Source organism: Cynocephalus volans, chromosome 1 (assembly GCF_027409185.1).
Source record: "Cynocephalus volans isolate mCynVol1 chromosome 1, mCynVol1.pri, whole genome shotgun sequence".
NCBI classification, from domain to species: Eukaryota; Metazoa; Chordata; class Mammalia; order Dermoptera; family Cynocephalidae; genus Cynocephalus; species Cynocephalus volans.
Window position 1 is genome coordinate 72,459,486 of NC_084460.1, and position 22,879 is coordinate 72,482,364.

Below are 22,879 nucleotides of genomic sequence, written 5' to 3' on the forward strand. Positions count from 1 at the left end.
CCTAAAGCTAGATCCTTCTGAATTCTGTTAGTACATGCACGAAAAAATAGTAGAAATATTATTTTTACATATGTTCACCTCAAAAACAGAATCTGAACCACAGCCGTAGGTTGAGCACGGCCCACGCACTCTCATCACATTCTCTTTCTTCTCGTTTTGGATGCTGTAAACTGCCCTGCACAGGTTCCAGTGTTCTGCAACAAAGCCAATGGTGACTCCAGGAGGACACTGCACCTCCAGCTGCAAATGAAGTGATGACAGAGGTCAGGATGCCACATACATATGTACACACACACACATCGACACAATCTAGATGAGATCTTCTACATGCAGCATCGCCTGGGCTTCTCTGCACCAACCCCTAGAATGTGGAGACAGGAACCTACACAAACATGCTGATGCTCATGCTATCTGCTGAGCTGTAATAATGTCCTTTGTCTCTTATCTAGGAATCTCATATCTTTGCACAATCCATGAAACAGTAACAAGCTAACCTCTTATATTTTAAATTGGATAAAACCAAATCTCAGATATGATAATCATAAAAGAAAAGAGAAAAGAGGCACATTGAAAATTGTATATTGTGAAAACAACAGAGTGTGTATAGTTTTTAAAGAGTTTTGTCCACTACCCAGTTTTATTTAATTATCTTTATAACATTCCTTTTTGAAGAACTAAAAATAACAAAAGAGTCATAAAATCTAAATTATATGGTAAAAGCCCAAAGTAAAAGTTCTATGGACTATTTCTCTGGTGTCATATGAACTTTCCTAAGAATTTTGGGAAAAGACTACAGAGGACATGGGGCAGAACCGCACAACTTCATGAATTGTCAAATCGAGATATTATTGTTCATATATGTGAATTTATAGCTATACACAAATACATAAATTTGATCGCTTCCTAGAAGAACTGATATCTCATATAAGTTTAAGCCTAAGAAATAAAAAATCACAATTGTATAAACATAAATTGCTTTTAAAAAATTCATACCACGATATACTACTCAGCCATTAAAAGGAATGAACTATTGATATACGGAACAACTTATATTAATCTCAAGGTAAATACACCGGGTGGAAATAAAACTAATCTTGAAAAGCTATGTATTATATAATTTTGTTTATATAACATTTTTAAAATGACAAAATTATAGAGCTAGAGTACAGATTAGTGGTTGCCAGTAGTTAGGGATGAAGAGGGGGAAAGAAGAGGGGGTGGTAATAAGAGGGGATTTTGTGGTGATGGAACTATTTGGTATTCGTTTGTAGTGGTGAATACAGAAATCTATACAGCTGATAAAACTGCATAAACTAAATTCACACACACATAAATACAAGTAAAAGTGGAGAAATCTAAAAAACAAAAAACCAAAAAACCCTAAATAATCTTATGGGACAAAAGATTCATAAATTGAATTGAGTTTGTAATTTTGATTTGCGTTACTCTATCCTCGCTTCTTGTGATCTCAGAAGGCTACCTTTATAGGCTTTGACTTTAAAAACAACTCACAAATATATTAAAAAATGCCTACTATATCTAAAAGGTTTGAGGATAAAATGTAGAGATCCACTTCAAATATAATGCTGTAATTACAAAGACAATAATGATAAAGCAGTAAGATATCTGGGAACAATACGTAATATTCATTGAGCACTATACTATTTGCCAGGCATTATGCTAAGGAATTGACATTTATTTACTACTTAGTCCTCAAAACAATCATCCTACCAGGTAAGTACTATTAATATCTGCTTTTTACAGGTAAATAAATTAAGGCACAGAGAGACTTATAAATAAATTAATATTTAGTTAATGCTGGTACTTGACATATCATTTAAATATCCCAGTAATCCTATCAGGTATTGTTCTATCCACTTTATCAATAAGAACACAGAGTCTCTGGGCAGTGGGGGACTGGCCTGGGCAGGGGGTCGTGTGGCACCTGCCTGTTCTGGCGTGACTGACTCAGGGTGTGTGGGCCTGGTGGCTCTTGGGCCTCTCTGGGTGGTGGGGACTGGTCTGGGCTGGGGTCTGGTGGTGCCTGCCTGCTCCCCAGGTGATACCCCCTGCCAGAATGACTAAATATCAAAGGAGAGATAAGAGAAATATGAAAAATCAACAAAGTACACCACCACCAAAGGAAAATAATAACTCCCAAGCTCTACATCCTATAGAATAGGAAGTCCTTGAAATGATTGACAAGGAATTTTGAATAATTCTATTAAAACTAAATGAGATACAAGAACACTCAGTTAGACAACACAATGAAATGAAGAAAAATATACAGGACTGGAAAGAAGAAATGTACAAAGAAATCAAAGCCCTGAAAAAGAACGTAGCAGAGCTTGTGGAGCTGAAGAATTCATTCAACGAAATAAAAAACATGGCAGAGAGTTTAACCAGCAGGCTAGAACAAGCAGAGAAGAGAATTTCTGACCTTGACGACAGGCTGTTTGAATTAATACAGGGAGACCAAAAAAAAAAAAAAAGAATTAAAAAAATTGAAGACAATATAAGAGAGACAATAGACAACTGAAGGGCTCAAATATCTGATTTGTGGGTATTCCAGAAGGGGAGGAAAAAGAAAATGGCATTAAAAACATGTTCAAGGAAATAATAGCAGAAAACTTCCCAGATGTATGGAAAGTCACAGATATTCAGATTCAGGAGGCCCAAAGCATATTCAACCCAAAAAGGTCCTCAGTAAGACCTGTTATAGTCAAATTGGCAAAACTCAAAGACAAAGAGATAATCTTAAAAAAGCTGCAAGAGAGAAGCAGAAAGTCACATATTAGAGAGCCCTTATCAGACTAACATCAGACTTTTCATCAGAAACCCTAAAAGCCAGAAAAGAATGGGATGATATATTCAAAATACTAAAAGACAAAAATTGCCAGCCAAGAATACTATACTCAGCAAGCCTATCCTTCCAAAATGAAGGACAAATAGTATATTTCTCAGATAAACAAGAACTGCAAGAGTTCACTACCATACAACCAGCCTTACAAGAAATTCTCAGGGGAGTACTGGGTTTGGTACCTGAAAAACCACCATCACTGCCAAGAAAACTCAAGAAAAATCAAAACCCACTAGTAAAATAAAAATGCTAACAATGAAGAGGAAAAAAAGGTTATCTACAACCCAAGAAACCAACAAATACAGAAGACAAACAGTAAACCAGAAAGAAAGGAACAAAAGACACTTAAGACATCCAAACAAAAATGAATAAAATGCTAGGAGTAAATCATCACTTTTCAATAACAGCTCTTAATGTAAAAGGATTAAATTCCCCACTCAAAAGACACAGACTGACTGGATTAAAAAGATGGACCCAACAATATGCTGCCTTCAAGAGACTCACTTCACTTGTAAAGACACACACAGAGTAAGAGTGAAAGTATGGAAAAAGATATACCATGCAAATAGAAATAAAAAATGAGCTGGAGCAGCTATTCTTATATCAGATAAAATAGACTTTAAACCAGAAACCATAAAAAGAGATAAAGAAGGCAACTATATAATGATAACAGGATCTACCCATCAAGAAGACATAACAATCATAAACATATACACACCCAATATCGGAGCAGCCATATTTATAAAGCAAAAGCTATGAGACTTAAAGAATGAGATAGATACTAATACCATAATAGCAGGGGACCTGAACACCCAACTCTCAACATTGGAAAGATCATCTAGACAAAAAATCAATAGAGAAACACAAGATCTAAATAACACTTTAGACCAATTGGACTTGGCAGATATCTACAGAACATTCCATCCAACAACCTCAGAATATTCATTCTTCTCATCAGCACATGGAACATTCTCCAGGATAGAACACATGTGAGGTCACAAATCAAGTCTCAACAAATTAAAAAAAAAACAAACTGGAATTATTCCATGTATTTTTTCAGACCACAATGGATTAAAATTAGAAATAACAAATGAAACTTTGGAAACCATACAAACACATTGAAATTAAACAACCTTCTACTTAATGATATATGGGTCCAAGAAAAAATTAAACAAGACATCAAAAAATATCTTGAAACTAATGAAAATAATGACACATCATATCAAAACCTATGGGATACTGCAAAAGCAGTACTAAGGGGGAAATTTATTGCATTAAATCCTTAGTTCAGAAGAATGGGAAGATGTCAAGTAAACAACCTAACACTTCACCTTAAAGAACTAGAAAAACAAAAACAATCCAAACCCCACATTAGTAGAAGGAAAGAAATAATTAAGATCAGAGCAGAACTAAATGAAATAGAAAAACCCAAAATGATGCAACAAATCAATGAAACAAAAAGTTGGTTTTTTAAAAAGATAAATAAAATTGACAAACCATTAGCATGACTAACTAGAAAAAGAAAGAAAACACAAATAATAAAAATTAGAAATGAAAAAGGTGATATTACAACTGATACCTTAGAAATACAAAGAATCATTAGAACTAGTATAAACAACTATATGCCCACAAATTTGAAAATCTGGAGGAAAGGGATAAATTTCTGGACACATACAAACTACCAAAACCAAGCCAAATTATCTCAACACAATTAAAGCCATATATGATAAACCCACTGCCAATATCATCCTGAATGGGGAAAAGCTGAAAGCTTTTCCTTTAAGAACAGGAACTAGATAAGGATGCCCACTCTCACCACTCCTATTCAACATAGTATTGGAAGTACTAGCCAGAGCAATTAGAGAAGAGAAGGAAATAAAGTGCATCCAGATTGGAAAAGATAAAGTCAAACCGTCCCTGTTTGCAGATGACATGATCCCATATATTGAACAGCCTAAAGACTACAAAAAAACTCTTAGAGTTGATAAATGATTTCAGCGAAGTTGTAGGATACAAAATCAACACAAAAATCAGTAGCATTTCTATGCTCCAATAGTGAACATGCAGAAAAAGAAATCAAGAAAGTTATCCCATTTACAATAGCCACCAAAAAAAAAAAAAACTTAGGAATAAAGTCAACCAAGGATGTGAAAAATCTCTATGAAGAGAACTACAAACCGCTGTTGAGAGAAATTAAAGAGGACACAAGAAGATGGAAAGATATCCCATGCTCTTGGATTGGAATAATTAACATTATGAAAATGTCCATATTACCCAAAGTGATCTACAGATTCAATGCAATCCCCATCAAAATTTCAATGGCATTTTCCTCAGAAATGGAAAAATCTATCCAGACATTTGGGTAACAGAAGACTACACACAGCCAAAGCAATCCTGAGCAAAAAAAATAAAGCTGGAGGCATTACACCACCTAACTTTAAACTATACTACAAAGCTATATATAATAACCCAAACAGCATGGTACTGGCATAAAAACAGGCACATGGATCAATGGAATAGAATAGAGAACCCAGAAATCAACCCATGCACCTACAGCCACCTGATTTTTGACAAAGGCACTCAGTCAACACACTGGGGCAGAGACTGCCTCTTCAGCAAATGGTGCTGGGAAAACTGGATATTCATACGTAGGAGAATGAAAATAGGCCTATACCTTTCACCATATACCAAAATCAACTAAAAATGTATTAAAGAATTAAACATACATCCTGAAACAATAAGACTCCTTAAAGAAAACAAAGTGGAAACACTCCAGGAAGTAGGAGTGAGTACAGACTTCATGAATATGACCCCAAAAGAAGGGGCAACTAAAGGAAAAATAAACAAATGAAATTATATCAAACTAAAAAGCTCCTGCACAGCAAAAGAAATAGTTAACAGAGTGAAGAGACAACTAACAGAGTGGGAGGAAATATTTGCGAAATATACATCTGACAGAGGATTAATAACCCGAATACACATGGAACTGAAAGAATTTTACAGCAAACAAACAACCCAATTAAAAAATGGGCAAAGGAGCTGAATAGGCATCTCTCAAAGGAAGATATACGAATTGCTAACAGACATATTAAAAAATGCTCAACATCACTCAGCATTTGGGAAATGCAAATCAAAACCACTTTTAGATACCATCTCACTCCAGTTAGGATGGCTGATATCCAAAAAACTGAGAAGGATGTGGAGAAAAATGAACACTCATACACTGTTGGTGAGACTGGAAAATGGTGCAGCCTTTATGGAGAATGTTATGGAAGTTCCTCAAACAAGTACAGATAGCTATTCCACTGCTGGGAATATACCTGGAGGAATGGAAATCATCATGCCGAAGGGATACCTGTACTCCCATGTTTATTGCAGCAGTATTTACAATTGTGGTGTGATTAATTACAGCTGAAATGTCCATCATCAGATGAGCGGATAAGGAAACTGTGGTATGTTGACACAATAGAATACTACTGTGCTATAAAAATGAATTAAATACTACCATTCCCAACAACATGGATGGACTTAGAGAAAATTAAGTGAAACAAGTCAGGCACAGAAAGAGAAATACCACGTTCTCACTTATTTTCGGGAGCTAAAAATAAATAAATACATATACAAATAAACTATTGGCGGAGGGAAGAAGACACAACAATCACAACGATTCCTTGAACAGGTTAAGACAAGTGAACAGATATGATATAGATGGGGGGGGGAGCGGGAGTAAGGAAAGGGAAACAGGTAAAGGGACATGAATATCAAATACATTGTACATTGAGAAGTTAAAATAAAAAGAAGAAAAAAATAACAGAGTCTCAAAGAGTTTACGCAAATTGTCCAAATATAAGTAGTTGGCATATCTGGAATTTGAACTCTGGTTGGTCTCTCTTAAAACTGTTTTTCTTTTCACTGTAGCAAACAACTTTCCTAAAACTGCACAGATTATAGGAGATTAAACTATTCTTCATCACATCTGCATTCTTATTCTAGCATACCAAGTGTGACACTCTTGTTAGTCACTTAATCTTTTTGTGTGGGTTGTGATGGGTAGTGTAAAGCTTTCTCGAGTCCCTTCCAATTCTAAAAGCATATGCTTATGTTCAGCACTACCTTATCTGATGACATGTAGTAATTTAGATAAATGTGTGTGACTATTCTATGTGATATGTAAATTTCTAATTAAGTAGATGCAACTGGTAGAATCACAACCCTAATTTCCTTGATCCACTGATTAGCCCTGAAGAGCAGAAACAAATACAAAAAAGCCCTCTCTAATTTTCTTTAGGTTAGATCATTTGGATTCCTCCCTTGCTATTATCATCTTCCATTCTGAATGGCAGAAGCAGGGAAAATCCCTCTTGTGTACTTTTGGAAGGAGCACAGCCACGCTGTGAAGAGTTGGATCAGGAAGAAACAATGTAGTAGACTTCTCTGTTCTCTGACCTCTTGCCTGGCTGAGGGGCAACAGAAACAACAGCAGGTGCATCTGAAAGGTCTCTGCATTGTCATGATTTCTCGGCCTGTACAGTCAGTTACCCGGAGAACGAAGGGCCGTAGTGTCCGATAAGCATTCCTGGTAAAGTCATCTGTGTCTTCAGTTACGATGTAAACCATCTGGTCTGAGTTGTTTTTAATATCATATCTATTATTAGTTTCAAAATGTGTCATCACTAAAAAATAAAACGAGAAAGACATCTCAAATTAGAACCACTGAAACTGGGCCTCAAGAAATCCTTGCTTAGGGTTTCTTGGGTACTTAAAGCAAAGTAACTTTTTAAAAATTTCAGGTGAAATATATATACCATTGATTAGAACACCAGAAAAATTCATATGCCCTACAAGTATTCAAGTAATTTTGAAAATTTAAGGTGTTTCTTTTAAGAAGTTCGGTGTAAAATGATTTTAAGACTTTTCCACATAAAAGCAAAGATTGAAACAATATTCCTGGATTATCTGAATTCAGAAAACTTTAATATAAAACCATTTAAATGAAATAATACATTAGACCATAAATTAATTGGTTCATAAAATATGCTGAGATGACTAGAGTCATTACTAATTGCCAATAAGAAAACAAACCAAGAAAAGTCAAAAGACCTGTGTGGTGGCCAAACAAGTACACAGAGCTGGTACAGCGAGGGCCGGTGATCTTGTAAGGAGGAAGTGAGCACAGGCGTCATTCTGACTGTGACCACTTCTCACTCCCAAAGAAAGAGCTCTGGACTAGAATTCAGAGATCTGGATTCCATCTCTGGCTCTGCCACTGACTAGCTGACTATGGTGCCCCGGGCTAATTCATTTAGACTCCTGTCTCCTTTTATGTTCTATGAAAGGTGAATATGGAACAGGAAGGATGGGTAAAGGGAGGGGAGAGGGGAGCTGACCAGATAAAATGTTAAGTCCATTTCAAGTCTAAGAGCTTATGACCATATGATGTACAGATAGAAAAAAATTGTAGGAAAAAAATTTCTTTTTGACTTTCTTAAAGACAGGATAATATAGGATAGTTTTTTTGGTCTCCGAACCAATAAAAAGTGATCAATGTAAAGAAAGATCTAGATATTGTATAATGCAAATTTCCACCTGATTACAATACTGTAGAACAACACAAAAATTATACATACTTTCCAGAGGACAAAAATGCTGAAGAACATGTATGTTGTCCAACTGTTGGAATAGAACAAAGTAATTAGAAGGTAGATATAACAGAATTAAATCAAATTAACATTATAAAGGAAACTGATGAGACAGGTATTAAAATGTATCAATTAATACCAAAATATATTTTTGACATTGAATAGAATAAAAAAAATTTATCAAGTGAAATTAGCTTATCTGTATCTGATCACATAGATATTAGCAGCACTGTCCAGATAAGAAAAACACTTTCTTCCAGTTCCCCTTTAAAAAACAAACGCTTGCCTGATATATAAAAAAATCTACTTGCAAAAGTATTAGTACCTAGAAGAAGCTACGTTTACAGAGATTGTTCCTAGATCATCTCTACTTACAGGTCTCTCTGACATGTCATCCACAGAATGGAGTTGCTTAGGAAGTTCAGAATGGTTTAACATGGACCAGCCATAGAGAAGGCAATTCTCTCAGTGGCTTAGTAAAAGCAGATAAGCCAGGGTGAGCCTCACACGGAGTGTCAAATTTTACATCACTTCACAGGCTCCTCTGAAAGCGGTTATCACACTCTCTTGTATTCACTTAAGTTGCTAATGCCAGGTTCTTCCCCAAGTGCATACTTTAATGACAGAGTCCATGAGGGCAGGAAAGGAGAGAACACATTCTTAAATGGAAACCCATGAAAAGGGAGGCTAGGAATACCACTAGAAAAACTTCTATCTTAACTTTGCTTGGGAATCACTCTAAAGATGGACAGTTTGATGAGCCCATTATTTGCTATATTTGAGAACATTCTTGCAGGAGAGAAGAAACCTCCTTGAGGCCAGACTGATTATATCTGTATAATTTTAGATCATTTATAACAGTAGACCATTCCTAACCACTGAGCCTAGAACATTCCCTGAAATGCTATTAAAAATAACTGGACATGAAATGTTTTGTGGTGTGATTAATTACAGGAAGGTGTACAGAGAACACAATCCATGCTTAATTAAAAACATTTTCTTATGAAAACACAAGCGAGAGGTCTAAAATTGTGTTATAAAATATCAAAAGTGGCTACTAAAATGATTTACAGTCCCTTTAAAAAATTCAGAATACTAAAATCTAGAACTGAAAAGCAAAACTATTCACTACATGGTAAAAGTTTCCACAGCAAAGCAAAATATTCTAAAGTACTGATGCCGTTAATGTGGAAAAAGTTTGCCCACTAAGATGCTGTTCCTGTTGAGAAACAGTTCTTTGACAAACTTGTGGAGTCACTGGCAAAGCCAGTCCTTTGAAAATAATATAATCCCGCTACTTTGGATGTTAAGGACTCTTGGTAGTCTTGCTCAAGATTCATGTACTCTGCATGTGAGATCTCAAAAAGACTAGGGTAGAAAGAGGAAATGATTGTCTCAATGTATTTTACACACATGAGAAGGTGTTTCAACTAATGATATCCACATAGCTGTCATCCATTGGGTGGGACGTGTGGGCCAAAAAATTGCACATTGCTAGCCTTATCTCATTAAAAATTCTCATAACAATCTGATAAGGCAGGCATTGCTTGTACTATTTTACAGATGATGAAATTCAAGCACCAAGAGGTTACAAAAATTCTTCAAGGTTTTGGAGCTAGTAGGGAGTAGAGATAAAATTAAAAACCAGATTTGTCTGGCACTAACCTGTGTTTTATTTGTTTTTCATTTTTTTTTTTTGTAATTCAAACATTCCTGAGAAGGAAAATAGAACTTAAAAAATATGTTAATTTAACTTGTCAGGGTAATAGAAGAAATTGAGAAACTGTTTTTTAATATTTAAATAAACAAAGCTGTACAATTTTAAAGACAAATAACTCCAGAAGATACCAGATTCCAAAAACAATTCTGTATTTATCATAGAATATAGAAACGAGACTTTCTAAATGTGGTTAATTACAAACACTTCATAAGATCTTGAAATAATGTAGAGGTTTACTGTGTTACTTTATCTGAATGACTGGCTCTGTATTTTGTTGATATTTTGCTCAAATGATAACTTTTTTTGTTCAAAAATAAAATTTTTGACTCATGTATTATCCAAATTTTCCTGATCCAACTATACGGATTTTCATACATCAGCACAATACATTGTACCAATGGTTTTCAACACACAGCATTCACAGGGTCCCTATTGATAATACAGAATTGAAAAGAGAAACATGTCACCTCCAAAGAATACTTGGTCAACTACCTAAGGAGACACGTATTGAATTGGGAAGTCCCTTGCTTATAATGTATTTCAATATTTCCTTTTTTCAAAAGCAAAACAATATTCAAAACTTTCTAAGGAATTTCCAATACTAGCTTTATCTTACTTTCATTAAGCAGGTTTTTTTCTTAGTTTCTAACATGGGTTTTTAAACAGTACTATTTTATGCCAACTTTGCATATTACTCCAGTTTTTTAACTAGATGTCCTAATAGCTCCAGAATGCTTATACAGATGGAAATTAGGGAGTTATCGTGTTGTGTGAAGGAGGTCTCTAGAACTTGGTCTGAAGCAATATCCTTATTATTAGGTCCCTTATTGTTATTCACATTATGTTTTGCGAGGGTGGCAGGAATGGCTAATGAGAACTACGGGTGGTGAGAAGCAAGGGGCTAAGGCCCTCAAATGTTCACCCACTGTCTAGTGTTCTGTACATTTTATGTCTCTTTTCTTGATGTTAACTCTTTACTTCTAAGCAAATGACACAGCTAGCATCTATGTTAGCCTTTTCCTATTCCTATTCTAATTTTTCTAATTTCCTTCAAGAGGACATCTTGAATGTCTTAAAACTGAACATAGATTCTTTATGAAAACCATACTCATCCGTTAAAAACATCCCTATACTCTACTTCTCCTTCACATTTCTTAAATTAGTATCACCTTTCCTACAGTCTCATTAACTAGGCATTTAAGTGTTCTTTGTATACGCAAGACAAAAATCCCTTCACAGAGACACGATTGCATGTATTTTCTTTCATTTTGCAGGTTTTCTTTTCATCTTCTTGAGAGTATCCACTGATCCATCTCCTTCATTTACTCTAGCTGTTGTCTCTCCTTGTTGATACCTGATGGCATTTGGATGTGTTGTCCCCTCCAAAACTCATGTGGAAATTTGATCCCCAATGTGGCAGTGTTGTAAACTGACTGAGTCATGGGGGCAGATCCCTCATGAATGGATTAGTGCTCTCCTTGGGGGGGGGGGGGGATTAATGAGTAAATTCTCACTCTATTAGTTCCCACAAGAGCTGGTTGTTTAAAAGACCCTGGCACCTTCTCTCTCTCTCTCTTTTGCTTAGTCTTGCCATGTGATCTGCTTGTACCTGCCACTTTCTGCCATGAGTAGAAGCAGCCTGAGGCCCGTGCCAGATGCTGCTGTCCCAGAATCGTAAGCCAAATAAACCTTTTCCTTATAAATTACCCAGTCTCAGGTAATTCTGTTATAGCAACACAAAATGGGCTAATATAATACCCATGGTCATATTTCATAAAAACATAATTTAGATTTGCAAGGAGTACCTGTGCTAAGCATTCCAGACCAGGAGGGCAGTTTGGCATAGGAGTTGGCCCTGGCATCCATGTTATTGGAGCAGACTGATAGGGCACAGGATATTTGCCAGGCTGATATTGGATGGGATGGGTACCACCAGTTGGCTGGTACAAAGGGAAAGTACTGGGCTGCTGTGGACTGTAGTATCCCATAGGCAAACCTCCTGGGTAGCCTGCAGGTGGAGGGACAGCTGGTCCAGGGGGCCCTATATTCAAAAACAAATGAAAGTGTTATAACACTATAATATATTGGAAGTTAGCATGACTCGTAACAAGAAGATGAAATGAATTACACAACTACTTAAAAATAACAAACTACTCCATTTTCTGTGTACCATGCAGTAACAGTATACTAAGAAGATTTATTTACATACTAACTAATCCTCTTAAACCTTATGAGAATATTATTCCCATTTCAGAGGTGCAGAAATAAGGTTTGAAACTTACAGGGCATAGGATGAGGACACAGCATTGAGGGAGTGTTAGCCTCTCAATGCATTAGGTTCTTCCTTTGGAGATAATATACTTACTACATTAGGTTGTATTAGTGGGATTAGTGGGATTAGTACAAGGCCCAGCCTGTAATTACCACTGTAAATTTTTGTCATTATGTTTATTACTGTTATTGTTCAAAGTCACAAAGATACTAAGATCTACTTCACTTTAAAGGGGTGCTTTTAATGACTATGTTGGGCTGCCTCTGACTCAATAACTTGTTTGTATCCTCATCGTCTAGCTCTCAGACTATTCCTCAATCCTGAGATCACTTAGATTCAGTACTTTAAACTTAACACCTTAGTAGTTGGGACTGCTATAACAAAAGACAACAGCCTGAGTGGCTTAAACAACAAGCATCTCTTTCTCACAGTTCTGGAGGCTGGGAAGTCCAAGATCAAGTGCCAGCACGTCAGGCTTGGTGAAAGCCCTATTCCTAGTTTGCAGATGGACACCTTTTTGCTGTAACCTCCAGCAGTGGAGAGAGAGATCATCTCTCTCATTTTTTTCTCTTGTAAGGGCACTAATTCCATCACAAGGGCTCCCCTATCATGACCTAATTACCTCTGAAAGGCCCCACATCCAAATACCATCACATCGGGAGTTAGGACTTCAATACGTGAATGGCAGGGTTGGATACAAATATTCATTCCATAGTACTTATCCATCCACCATTTCTCTCCATTCCATCTCCAACCAGAGATCTGATAAATTTTGTCTTTGTCATTATAAGTTAGTCAAGGGACTTGGATTTCCTAAAAGAGATACAACATTTTTATGTTTTCAGAATAGTACTCATAATAATGTGTCAGCACACAAAAACTAATGTGCAACTTTAGGATTTTTATCAAAGGTTTCTTAAGATAAGCAATGGCAACTTTGCATTTCACGGTAATTTTTTAAAATTCAAGGAATTGCCAGCATAGAGATGTGAGTGCCCATGCTGCTTAGATGTACCACTAATATCGATAATTTACTGAATAATTTTGATCATTAATAATTTTTTTCATTTTTGTCCTCCTTTTCAGGTTTTAACATTAATTGATTAAAATATGCAAGTAATGGGGCCCTTGTTGTCTACCAAGACATATTCAACAGACTCTAAGTTATTTGTAAGGTTTTATAGCCTTCACTGAAATCCTATGAGTGCAGAGCCACAAGCAGCCCACAAGCACTTTTCTCTGAACTGCCAGGAAGACCAGACCTAGATAAAGAAAGGTTTTCTTCCTCTAACACAAATTCAAGAAAAGAATGTCTTGAGAAAAATCTTGTGGTTGAAAACAAAAATAAATTATGTAAGTCAAGGTATTTCATGTTAAAATTCCAATATAGATCTATTTCAGTTCAAATGTATTATTTTACACATGGATATTGAGCTGTCTCAGCACCATTTGTTAAAAAGGCTATTCTTTCTCCATTGAATTATTTAGGCACCTTTGTTGAAAATCAATTGACCACAGATGTTTGAGTTTATTTCTGGACTATCAATTCTATTTTATTAATTTACATGCCTATCTTATGCCAATACTATATGATATGGACTACTGTAGCTTTGTAATAGAATTGGGAAATGGGAAGTGTGAGACCTCTGAAATTTGTTTTTCAAGAATGTTTGGGCTATTCTGAGTCCTTTACATTTCCGTATGTATTTGAGAATCAGCTTGTCAATTTCTGTAATAAAAAAAACCCTACTAGAAAATTGGGAAGAATTGTGTTGAATCTGTAGATCAATTTGAGGAGTGCTGCCATTTAACAATATTTACTTTTCAAATCTATAAACATGAAATGCCTTTCCATTTATTTAAGTTTTCTCTGATTCCTTTCAACAATATTTTGTAATTCTCAATGTAAAAGTCTTAGATTTCTTTATTCAATTTATGCCTATTTTATTATTTTTGATGTTATTGTATGTGGAACTGTACCTTTACTTTCTTTTTCAGATTATTCATTGCTAGTATATAGAAATATATATATTATTATATATTTATACATAATATATACTATTATATATATATTTCTATTTTTGTATATTGATCCTGTACCCTATAACACTGCTGAACTCATTAATGTTGTGTGTGTGTGCGCATGACTTAGTATTTTTTATTTTAATATACAAGATCATGTCATCTTCAAATAGTTCCTTTCAATCTAAATGCCTTTTATTTCTTTTACTTGCCAAACTGCCTTAGATAGAACCTCCCAATACTGAATACAAGCGGTAAGAGAATATATCCTATCTTGTTCTTAATCTTAGAGGAAATACTTTCAGTCTTTACTATTAATTATGGTGTTAGCTATGAGTTTTAGATGCCCTTTATCCAACTGAGGAAGTTCCCTCCTATTCCTAATTTGTTGAGCGTTTTTGTCATGAAGGATATCGGATTTTGTTAAATGCTTTTTCTGTATCTATTGATGTGATTTTGTGACTTTTGTCCTATACCCTATTAATATGGTATACACATTGACTGATTTTCATATGATCAACTGATCATTCATCCTTGGGATGAATCCCACTTGATCATTGTGTAAATTCATTTTTTATGTTGCTGGATTTGGCTTGCTAGTAGATGTTGGTGCATCTATCTATCTATCTTTCTCTCTCTATATATATTTTGTGTGTGTGTGTGTGTGTGTGACCGGTAAGGGATTGCAACCCTCGGCACAGTGTCGTCTGCACCGCGCTCAGCCAGTGAGCACACCGGCCATCCCTATATAGGATCCGAACCCACGGCCTCGGTGCCACCAGCACCGCACTCTCCCGAGTGAGCCATGGGGCCGGCCCTATATTTTTAAGAGATATTAGTCTGTAGTTTTCTTGTAATATCTTTTTCTGATCTTGCTAATTTGGTAATACTGGTTTCATAGAATGAGTTGGGAAGAGTTTACTATTCTTCTATTTTTTGGAAGGGTTTGTAAATAACTTGTATTGAAATGTTCATTAAGCATTTAGTAGAATTCACTAGTGAAGCCATCTGGGCACAGGCTTTATTTGTGGGAAATTTTTAAACTATTCATTCAATCTCTTTATTTGTTATATAGGTCCATCCAAGTTTTCTATTTCTTCTTGAGTTAATTTCAGTTGTTTGCATCTTTCTAGGAATTTCATCTAGATTTTTAAATTTGTTTGGCATACAATTGTTTATAGTATTCCCTTATAATATTTTTTAATTTCTGTAAGGTTGGTAGTAATATTCTCATTTTTTTTTTTTTTTTTTTTTTTTTGTCGTTTTTTTGTGACCGGCACTCAGCCAGTGAGTGCACCGGTCAGTCCTATATAGGATCCGAACCCGCGGCGGGAGTGTCACCGCGCTGCCAGCGCAGCACTCTACCAAGTGCGCCACGGGCTCGGCCCCTCATTTTTATTCTTGATGTTAGTAATTTGAGTCTCTTTTTTTTTTCCTTCATCAGTCTAATTTAAAGTTTCTTAATTTTGTTGATGTTTTCAAAGAACAATCTTTTGGTTTTGTCAATTTCTTCTATTCTTCTTTTCTCTAATGTCATTTATTTCTGCTATAATCTTCATTATTTTCTAATGCTCAGTTTAGGTTTGTTTGTTTTCAGGTGGAAAATTGAGTTGCTGATTTGAAATCTTTCTTTTCTTTTACCATAGGCATCCTGTGGAGGGCCTTGTGCCTGCACAGTGGAAGAGTGACTCTAGCTAGCAGCTGTCTTTAAGTCCTTTAGTTCTGCACCACCACCCCTCACCCCCTCGTGGAACATTACAGGGGCAAAGCAGTGGTCTGTAGTCCACCAAGGCTGAGAAAGTCCATCACCACCAGGAAGGCACATTCCTTAGGACTCCCAGAAGTTCTTTGGGATGAGAAATAGAACAAAGACAGCCCTTTCTGCAAGGCAAGTTGGAAAGAAGTTCAGACTCCTATGATGTGAACACGGAAGGGAAGAGTGGCCTTTGAAGGTGACAAAGTCTGGGGCATTTTTTTTACTCATAAAATCCCCACTCATAAAAGTCATGAACTGTGAAACTAATTCTCCCAATACTGTCTAAAAACAAGGCCATGAGGTAAATGAAACACTCCTTTATTTAGGAAAAGTTCCACAATCCCAAATCAAGGACCAGCTGCTGTGCTTGCTGCTAGAGACAGAAAGATGTACAAGCACATGCTGGTCTTCAAGGGCATCCAATTCTGTGGAGGATACACAAATTTATAAGAAAAAGTGAATGGTTATTATGAAGGGAGTAATTGGAGTAATCATAGGTAGATGCATAGTGTGTTAAGGGATTAAAAAGGACAGGCACCTAACCTATGCAGAGAAAACACACTATGACATAAGTGCTAACAACACATTTGACCTAGCCAGCACCTCCATGATGGGGAAAGGTTTTATAGGGAGACAGACCAGAGTGAGCAGGTGCACAGAGGCTCAGTCCTGCAGGAGTCAAGGCTGTGTGTGGAGATTTAGCAGACAAGGCTAAAAAGAAATGTAGGAGGGAGTGTAGATTATGAAAAACCTTATATTCAGTACAAAGAGCTAAACTTTGTGCCAATAAAAATGGAAAGTGGGGTGATTAGATTACGCAGGAGGTGCTTACATCCAAATCAAAGTCATGGAAGTCTGATTGTGGTGAAAGGAGCAGAAAGTAGACAAATGACAACTGACCTTTAAGAAACAGTATTGACTTAGTAATAGACTGGAGATGAGGAAAAATGACCAAGTTTCTGGCTTGGACTCCTACAGGACTCCACAGGGTGAGAGAGGAAGGCAGGACAGGGCAGGGCAAAACAGAGGAGTGGACCGAGGAACTGAGAGTGAGTAGAGACTAAAGGAAAAATAATAGTAACCTGAAACATTGTCAAATTAGAGCTAAGTGAGGAAATTAAAAAGGTCTAATGTCTTTAGAAAAAAATGAGAAAAATTGTGTGTTTAAGATTGTCATGAAGAATATGCTTTAATTCGTTTAAAAATTGTGTTTAAGGGTACCCACACTGAATTAGAAATCAGATATCCCTCCTCCTTTTTCTTAATCATTATTAAAAACAACAATGCAATTTAAGAGTCACATAAATTATCCTAAGAATACCAATCATTATATCACTTCAATGATCTGATGGTTATTTTACCATGTACTTTTAATATAAAAGGAACTCATGTAATAAAATTTGAGGGTCAATAAATCAGAAAGAAAATTATAATTTAGATCGTGAGGCTATTCAGTATAGAGATTATATTTCTAAGAAAAGTTACATACTCATATATGTAACTGAATTATTTTTGTTAATACGTTTATATGATCCAAAGAGAAGTGAAGGAAGAAGAACAAATTTTGTGTGGGAACCAGCATATTACACTCCCTACTGCATTTCAAAATTTCCTGGTTGTGCGGGAAAACAAAACAAAAAGAATAACAGATGTTTAACTTTGTGTAACTATAGTATTCCATACCTATTTAAATAAAGAACTTTGCCATGAAGCATTGTCCTACCAATACTAGTGTGAAAAACACAGCCTTAAGTGATTTGAGTTTTCTTATATTGTGAATATTATAATTATTTTTTATTTCAAGAAATCTTTTTCTCTTTAAACAGACTACATATAACAAAGATTCCTTTATTAACTATTGTTTTAAACAAGAATAATGGAAAAAAATACTTTCAGTGGGAACACCTATCCTGTATTATAATGCAAATGGAAATTACATAACTGAATTTAAATAAATTCATTAAAAACAAATATTTTAAGTATAGTATTTCAATTTTCTTTTTTTTTTCAAGTTTCTTAATGTGAATTATGGAAACAATTTGTATCATAATAAATAAGTACATAGTCCAGCCACTAGGTGGCGATCATGATAAATTTTTACTATATTTTATAACTGAAAATTCATTAGTTGTATGCCTGGCACTATTTTTTGAACTTGTCATTTAATTTGAGCAATGTTTCCTACTCTCTTGCTATTTTTTTTTTTGATATATAGAAGAATAGACAAATACCTTCCCAGATGAACAGAACATGATTTTACTAGTGTTTGCTTCTAAAAAACAGTGGAGTTTCTGTTCTAGTGAAAGCCAGTTTCCTGTATATAGAGTGGTGTAATATAAGGTAGATTGTGTATATCTAGATGAAAGTCTCTGAAGTGAAATGTAAGGAAATGGTCAGATAAAGCATGACTATAATTTAGGATTGTCAATCCCTTGGATTTAGAAGATGTTGAGCCAGTAATGTGGTAGGTTGTAATGGATCTTATCCACATATAACATGCACATGACAGTAGGAGAAGAGAGAAAGGAAGCCCTGCTGTTTTCAGAAAACGCTACAGGGGCAGAGGCTACCTGAGCTTTATGGATCATATGTCTAGAGCCAAAAGAGTATCTTTGCCATCATCATGTGGCTACTGGGGTTTCTATTGCTCTTTCATGGGCTAATCCAATGGTTTCCACCTCTAAATATATACTTGCATATATATATATATTTAAAGAAATATTGCTACACTATATCTGTTATTTTCTAAGTCATTAAAATGTACTTGAATATAATACTGATTGAAAATATTTCCTTAGTCAAAAGTAAGCGTATTTTTAATTTTTCAAATTTCACACATTGCCAAATAGCTGTTTAAAAAGACTGCAATAACTCAAATTTATACTAGCAGTGTACAAGTATCCATTTTCCTGAGTCACCACCAACAATGAATTCAGACTTATAAAAGTATTTGCCAGAATGACAACTCCTTAATCAACACTCAAGACCATTCACTTCCATTTCTCGGCAATTCTCCTGCCATTTGTCCCATGCATGCCTCATACCAGACCTTCATGATTAGATGCTTTTGGACATATGGTTCTTCCTGTGAGGTACCACCACTTCCCCCTTTTCTTTGACTGCAAAATTCTTATCATGAGAGCAAAACTTGACTTCCTCAATCCGGGCTTTCCTTAAATCTCTGTTAGAGTCAGCTACTATCTTCTGTGCCTTACAACATTCTCCTCATATTTCCATAATAGAACATGAACAGTGACATTAATGTTTGTACAACTTCCTTCCTCAGTAGGCTGTACATCCTACGAAGACAGGAATAGGTTTTAATTGACATATAGTAAAGTACATGGCACTCTATCAGCATTCAATATTTATTTATTGAACCAATCAATTAATCCATTTGTTAGTTTAAAAAGCAACTTTAACCATTAGTATGATCTTTTTAGGCGGGGTGGTGGGGGTGTGTGTGGGAAGAATCCCTTCTGAATATTTAACCTACCCAGGACAAAATGAGTACTGTAGTCAGGAGGGGCATCAGGCCTGGGATCTGGAGATTTTATCTGATTTTCTGTTTCACCTGCAGGCTGCTCAGGGGCTGAGGGAACTACACCTTGTGAAGAAGAGAGGAAATATAACTTACAAAGGAAATGATAATATGATAACAAAATGTGCTCATTTTTTCTTGTTGGTATGCATCAAGAAATATAATCAATATGAGATACACATATTTCTTACAAAACACCATAATTCATCATGATATATTAGACATAAATTTAATAAAGTCCATGAATTTTTAGGCTGAATGAAGATTAAAAAATATAACTAAGCAATTATATTGTGCTTGTGATCAAAGCAATGAACTTCCAAACTAGTGGTTCAGCTGACCTGATGCTGACTCATACCTACATAATCAATTCTTTGTACAATAACAAAAATTATTTTTCCTATTGTATAATATGAAGAATACAGGCATATATAGATAGAGTAAATTTGATATTTTTCCCTTATTCTTTTGGAAAGCGGTGTTTTAATCAACTCAAAACATGACACCATAAATACTTAATGATTTAAAAAGCTGTGGTGCCACACATGACTCAATTAGAGGTAGTTTAGTCTACATCTCCAGTGACTCACACTTTTACTGTATTCTTTCTAAAAGCAACCTAGGTCACAGTAATCGCTGCAAGGGAGATATTGAACTCACTTTTCATGATGTTAAAACTTATCCTCTTGCTGAGATTAGAGAAAGTTTTCTCTGGACTCACTATAAGCAAAACTTTGAATTTCCTAAACTACTGATTGGCTTTAATGTCAAAGAAAACACAAATCACATAAAGGTGGTATTTCTGTCCTTACATCAGTTACTAGAAAACGCAGGAACTTTCAGCCTTCTTCCATTAAGGCAGGATGTCACTGAAGGCTCTTTATTACTCACAACTCCCTTTGCAGATGTATTTTCCTACACTTGATCTTCCTTTACTTAATTTTCCTCACATACTTTAAAGATCTTTCAGTACATATGCACCAACATAAGTCACTTTTTAATCCTCTTCTGACAAAGATAGAAATGTTCATATCTATAAATGAATATATACATTTCTATTTATGTTTTCCAGATGCTAAATAAAAAACTTCAAAATGAAATAAGCTCCCTTTTTGAAAAAAAATCACACAATTCACATTTGAAAATAAAGCATATTCAAATTTATTCACAAAAACTTACCCGACATTTTGAAGAGTTCCAATTAATCCTAAAAAATAAAACATGTTGAGAATAAAAGACGTTGAGAATACAGCAGTAAACCAGACAGACACTCTGCTGCCTACTCTGCTGGAGCTTATATTCTAGCATGGTGAGATTTAAAAAAAAAAAATGCAAACAAATGTATAACTTTAAATTTAGATAGTACGGTAATGAAGAAAACAAAGTAGAGAGTTTAAGGAAAACATGGATGGGAAGTTCCAGGACAGCCTCTCTCAGTAGGTGACCTTTGAGCTATCTGAACTACGAAAACATCACACTAAAGTCATGGGAAAAAAGTTCCAGGAAGACAGGAAAGCAAGTGCAAAGGCCCAGAGATGGCAATGAGTTTGGGATATTCAAGGGAGAGAAAGAGAAAGAGGTCGGTGTGACTGGGTCACAGTGTATGAAGAGAACCGAGGTAAGAGATGAAGACAGAGGTCTGATCACATCTGGAGGCCATGGCAAGGTATCTGGAAGTTGTTGTTGCGACTGGGAAGTCTCTGGAGGAGTTTAACCAGCAGAGCTGGAGTGATGAGATCTGATGTATACTGTAGCTCGAGAGGGCAGGAGCAGAAGCAGGGAGCAGTGAGGGAGGGAGACAGTAATCCAGGTGAGAGCTGACGTGGGCTTAGACTGGGACGTAACACCAGAGAGGGTTAGAAGTGGTCAGAGGCACGACATGGTTTAGAAACAGAACCTACAAGAGTTGTTGATGGACTGTGGAAAATGAAGGAGTCAAGGGTTTCAGTTTTAGGCCAGGGAAACTGAGTTGAAGGTGACGCCATTAAGTGAACCAGAGAAGAGGATGGTGGGAGAAGCAGTGGGGACGTAGGAGGGTAGGAATCAAAAGTGCACATTGGGATGTGTTATATTTAAGAAGAGGCAAAAATATACAAATTAAGAATTAAATTTTAAAAAATATATGTGAACATTATAAGAATAACTCAGAGAAGGAAACTAGAAGTTAAGATGAATTTGAAACAAGGGGTGGGAGTAGAATCTGCTGGATTCAATTAGGCCAGAAAAAGGGCGGGGGACTATTATTAGAGAAAGGAATTTCAGTATTTCTGAATTTCCAAGTTCTGGGTGATGACAAATAAGGAGAACATCATCCACAAAGGCTATAATTTAGGGAAGGTTTATCAAGTGTTAGGAAAAAGGCCCAACACTGTTCATATATTATCTCTAATCACAACAGCATCTCTCTAATATATAAATGGCAACCATGCTAAAGGCAAGTACTCCTAAATCCAAAGCCCCTGTACTTTCTAATACACCTTCTGTTTATCAGAGTACAGAATATAGTCCTGTGTGTTGTTTGAGTGGAGGAAAAGTCACCAAAATACAGGAGGTCAAAGAAGCATTAGAACGTCATGAATGAGTCATCATTATGGATATTTAATTGACTCAGTGAAGTAGCATGAGCCAGTACGTAGAGTCCCAGCTCAAATAAGTGTCTTGCCAAGATGGGTGAGAGTTCAACTAGTCTTGGGCCTTCTTCACTCACCTTTGGAGCTGGCGTTAGTAGTACAGTGTTCTATGCGTCTCAAGAGGATAAAAAAAAAAAAAATTCTAAGTTGCACCAGAAGGTCAGATCTAATTCTGGGCCAGCCAAAGGAGTTCAAACAATCGATCCTATTCCTCACTGATGGTAAACCCTGTTGTTTAGGAAAATGACCACAGTTCTCTAAACTCGAAACCCTCCAGTCCTAAGTTAAGTATCTGCAAGTGACTCTTGCATATACACACAGCATGTACACACAAATGTTCTTGATACCACCGTTCATATTAAAAGAAACTGAAAACTTGCCTAATCTCTATCAATGGTAGAATGAATAAATAAATTATGGCATCTAATACCAGAAAAAG

General features: G+C 35.8%; 1 protein-coding gene across 5 annotated transcripts in view; it reads right to left on the reverse strand.

Annotated features, from left to right (window-relative positions):
* PLSCR4 (phospholipid scramblase 4) overlaps nucleotides 1–22,879 on the reverse strand; it is a 51,877-nt gene that overhangs the window by 4,164 nt on the left and 24,834 nt on the right. For 2 of the 5 annotated variants that reach the window (XM_063093590.1, XM_063093582.1), the window contains exons 2-7: nucleotides 20,990–21,017; nucleotides 19,766–19,876; nucleotides 12,025–12,260; nucleotides 8,488–8,530; nucleotides 7,307–7,533; nucleotides 79–240 (exon numbers count right to left, since the gene is read on the reverse strand). In XM_063093590.1, coding sequence (XP_062949660.1) covers nucleotides 79–240; nucleotides 7,307–7,533; nucleotides 8,488–8,530; nucleotides 12,025–12,260; nucleotides 19,766–19,876; nucleotides 20,990–20,996 — 786 coding nt within the window. In that variant the 5' untranslated portion in view covers nucleotides 20,997–21,017. Of the gene's footprint in view, nucleotides 1–78; nucleotides 241–7,306; nucleotides 7,534–8,487; nucleotides 8,531–12,024; nucleotides 12,261–13,113; nucleotides 13,305–19,318; nucleotides 19,569–19,765; nucleotides 19,877–20,989; nucleotides 21,018–22,879 lie in introns of those variants that run through there. The other 3 variants (XM_063093596.1, XM_063093607.1, XM_063093616.1) reach the window with 3 other exon arrangements.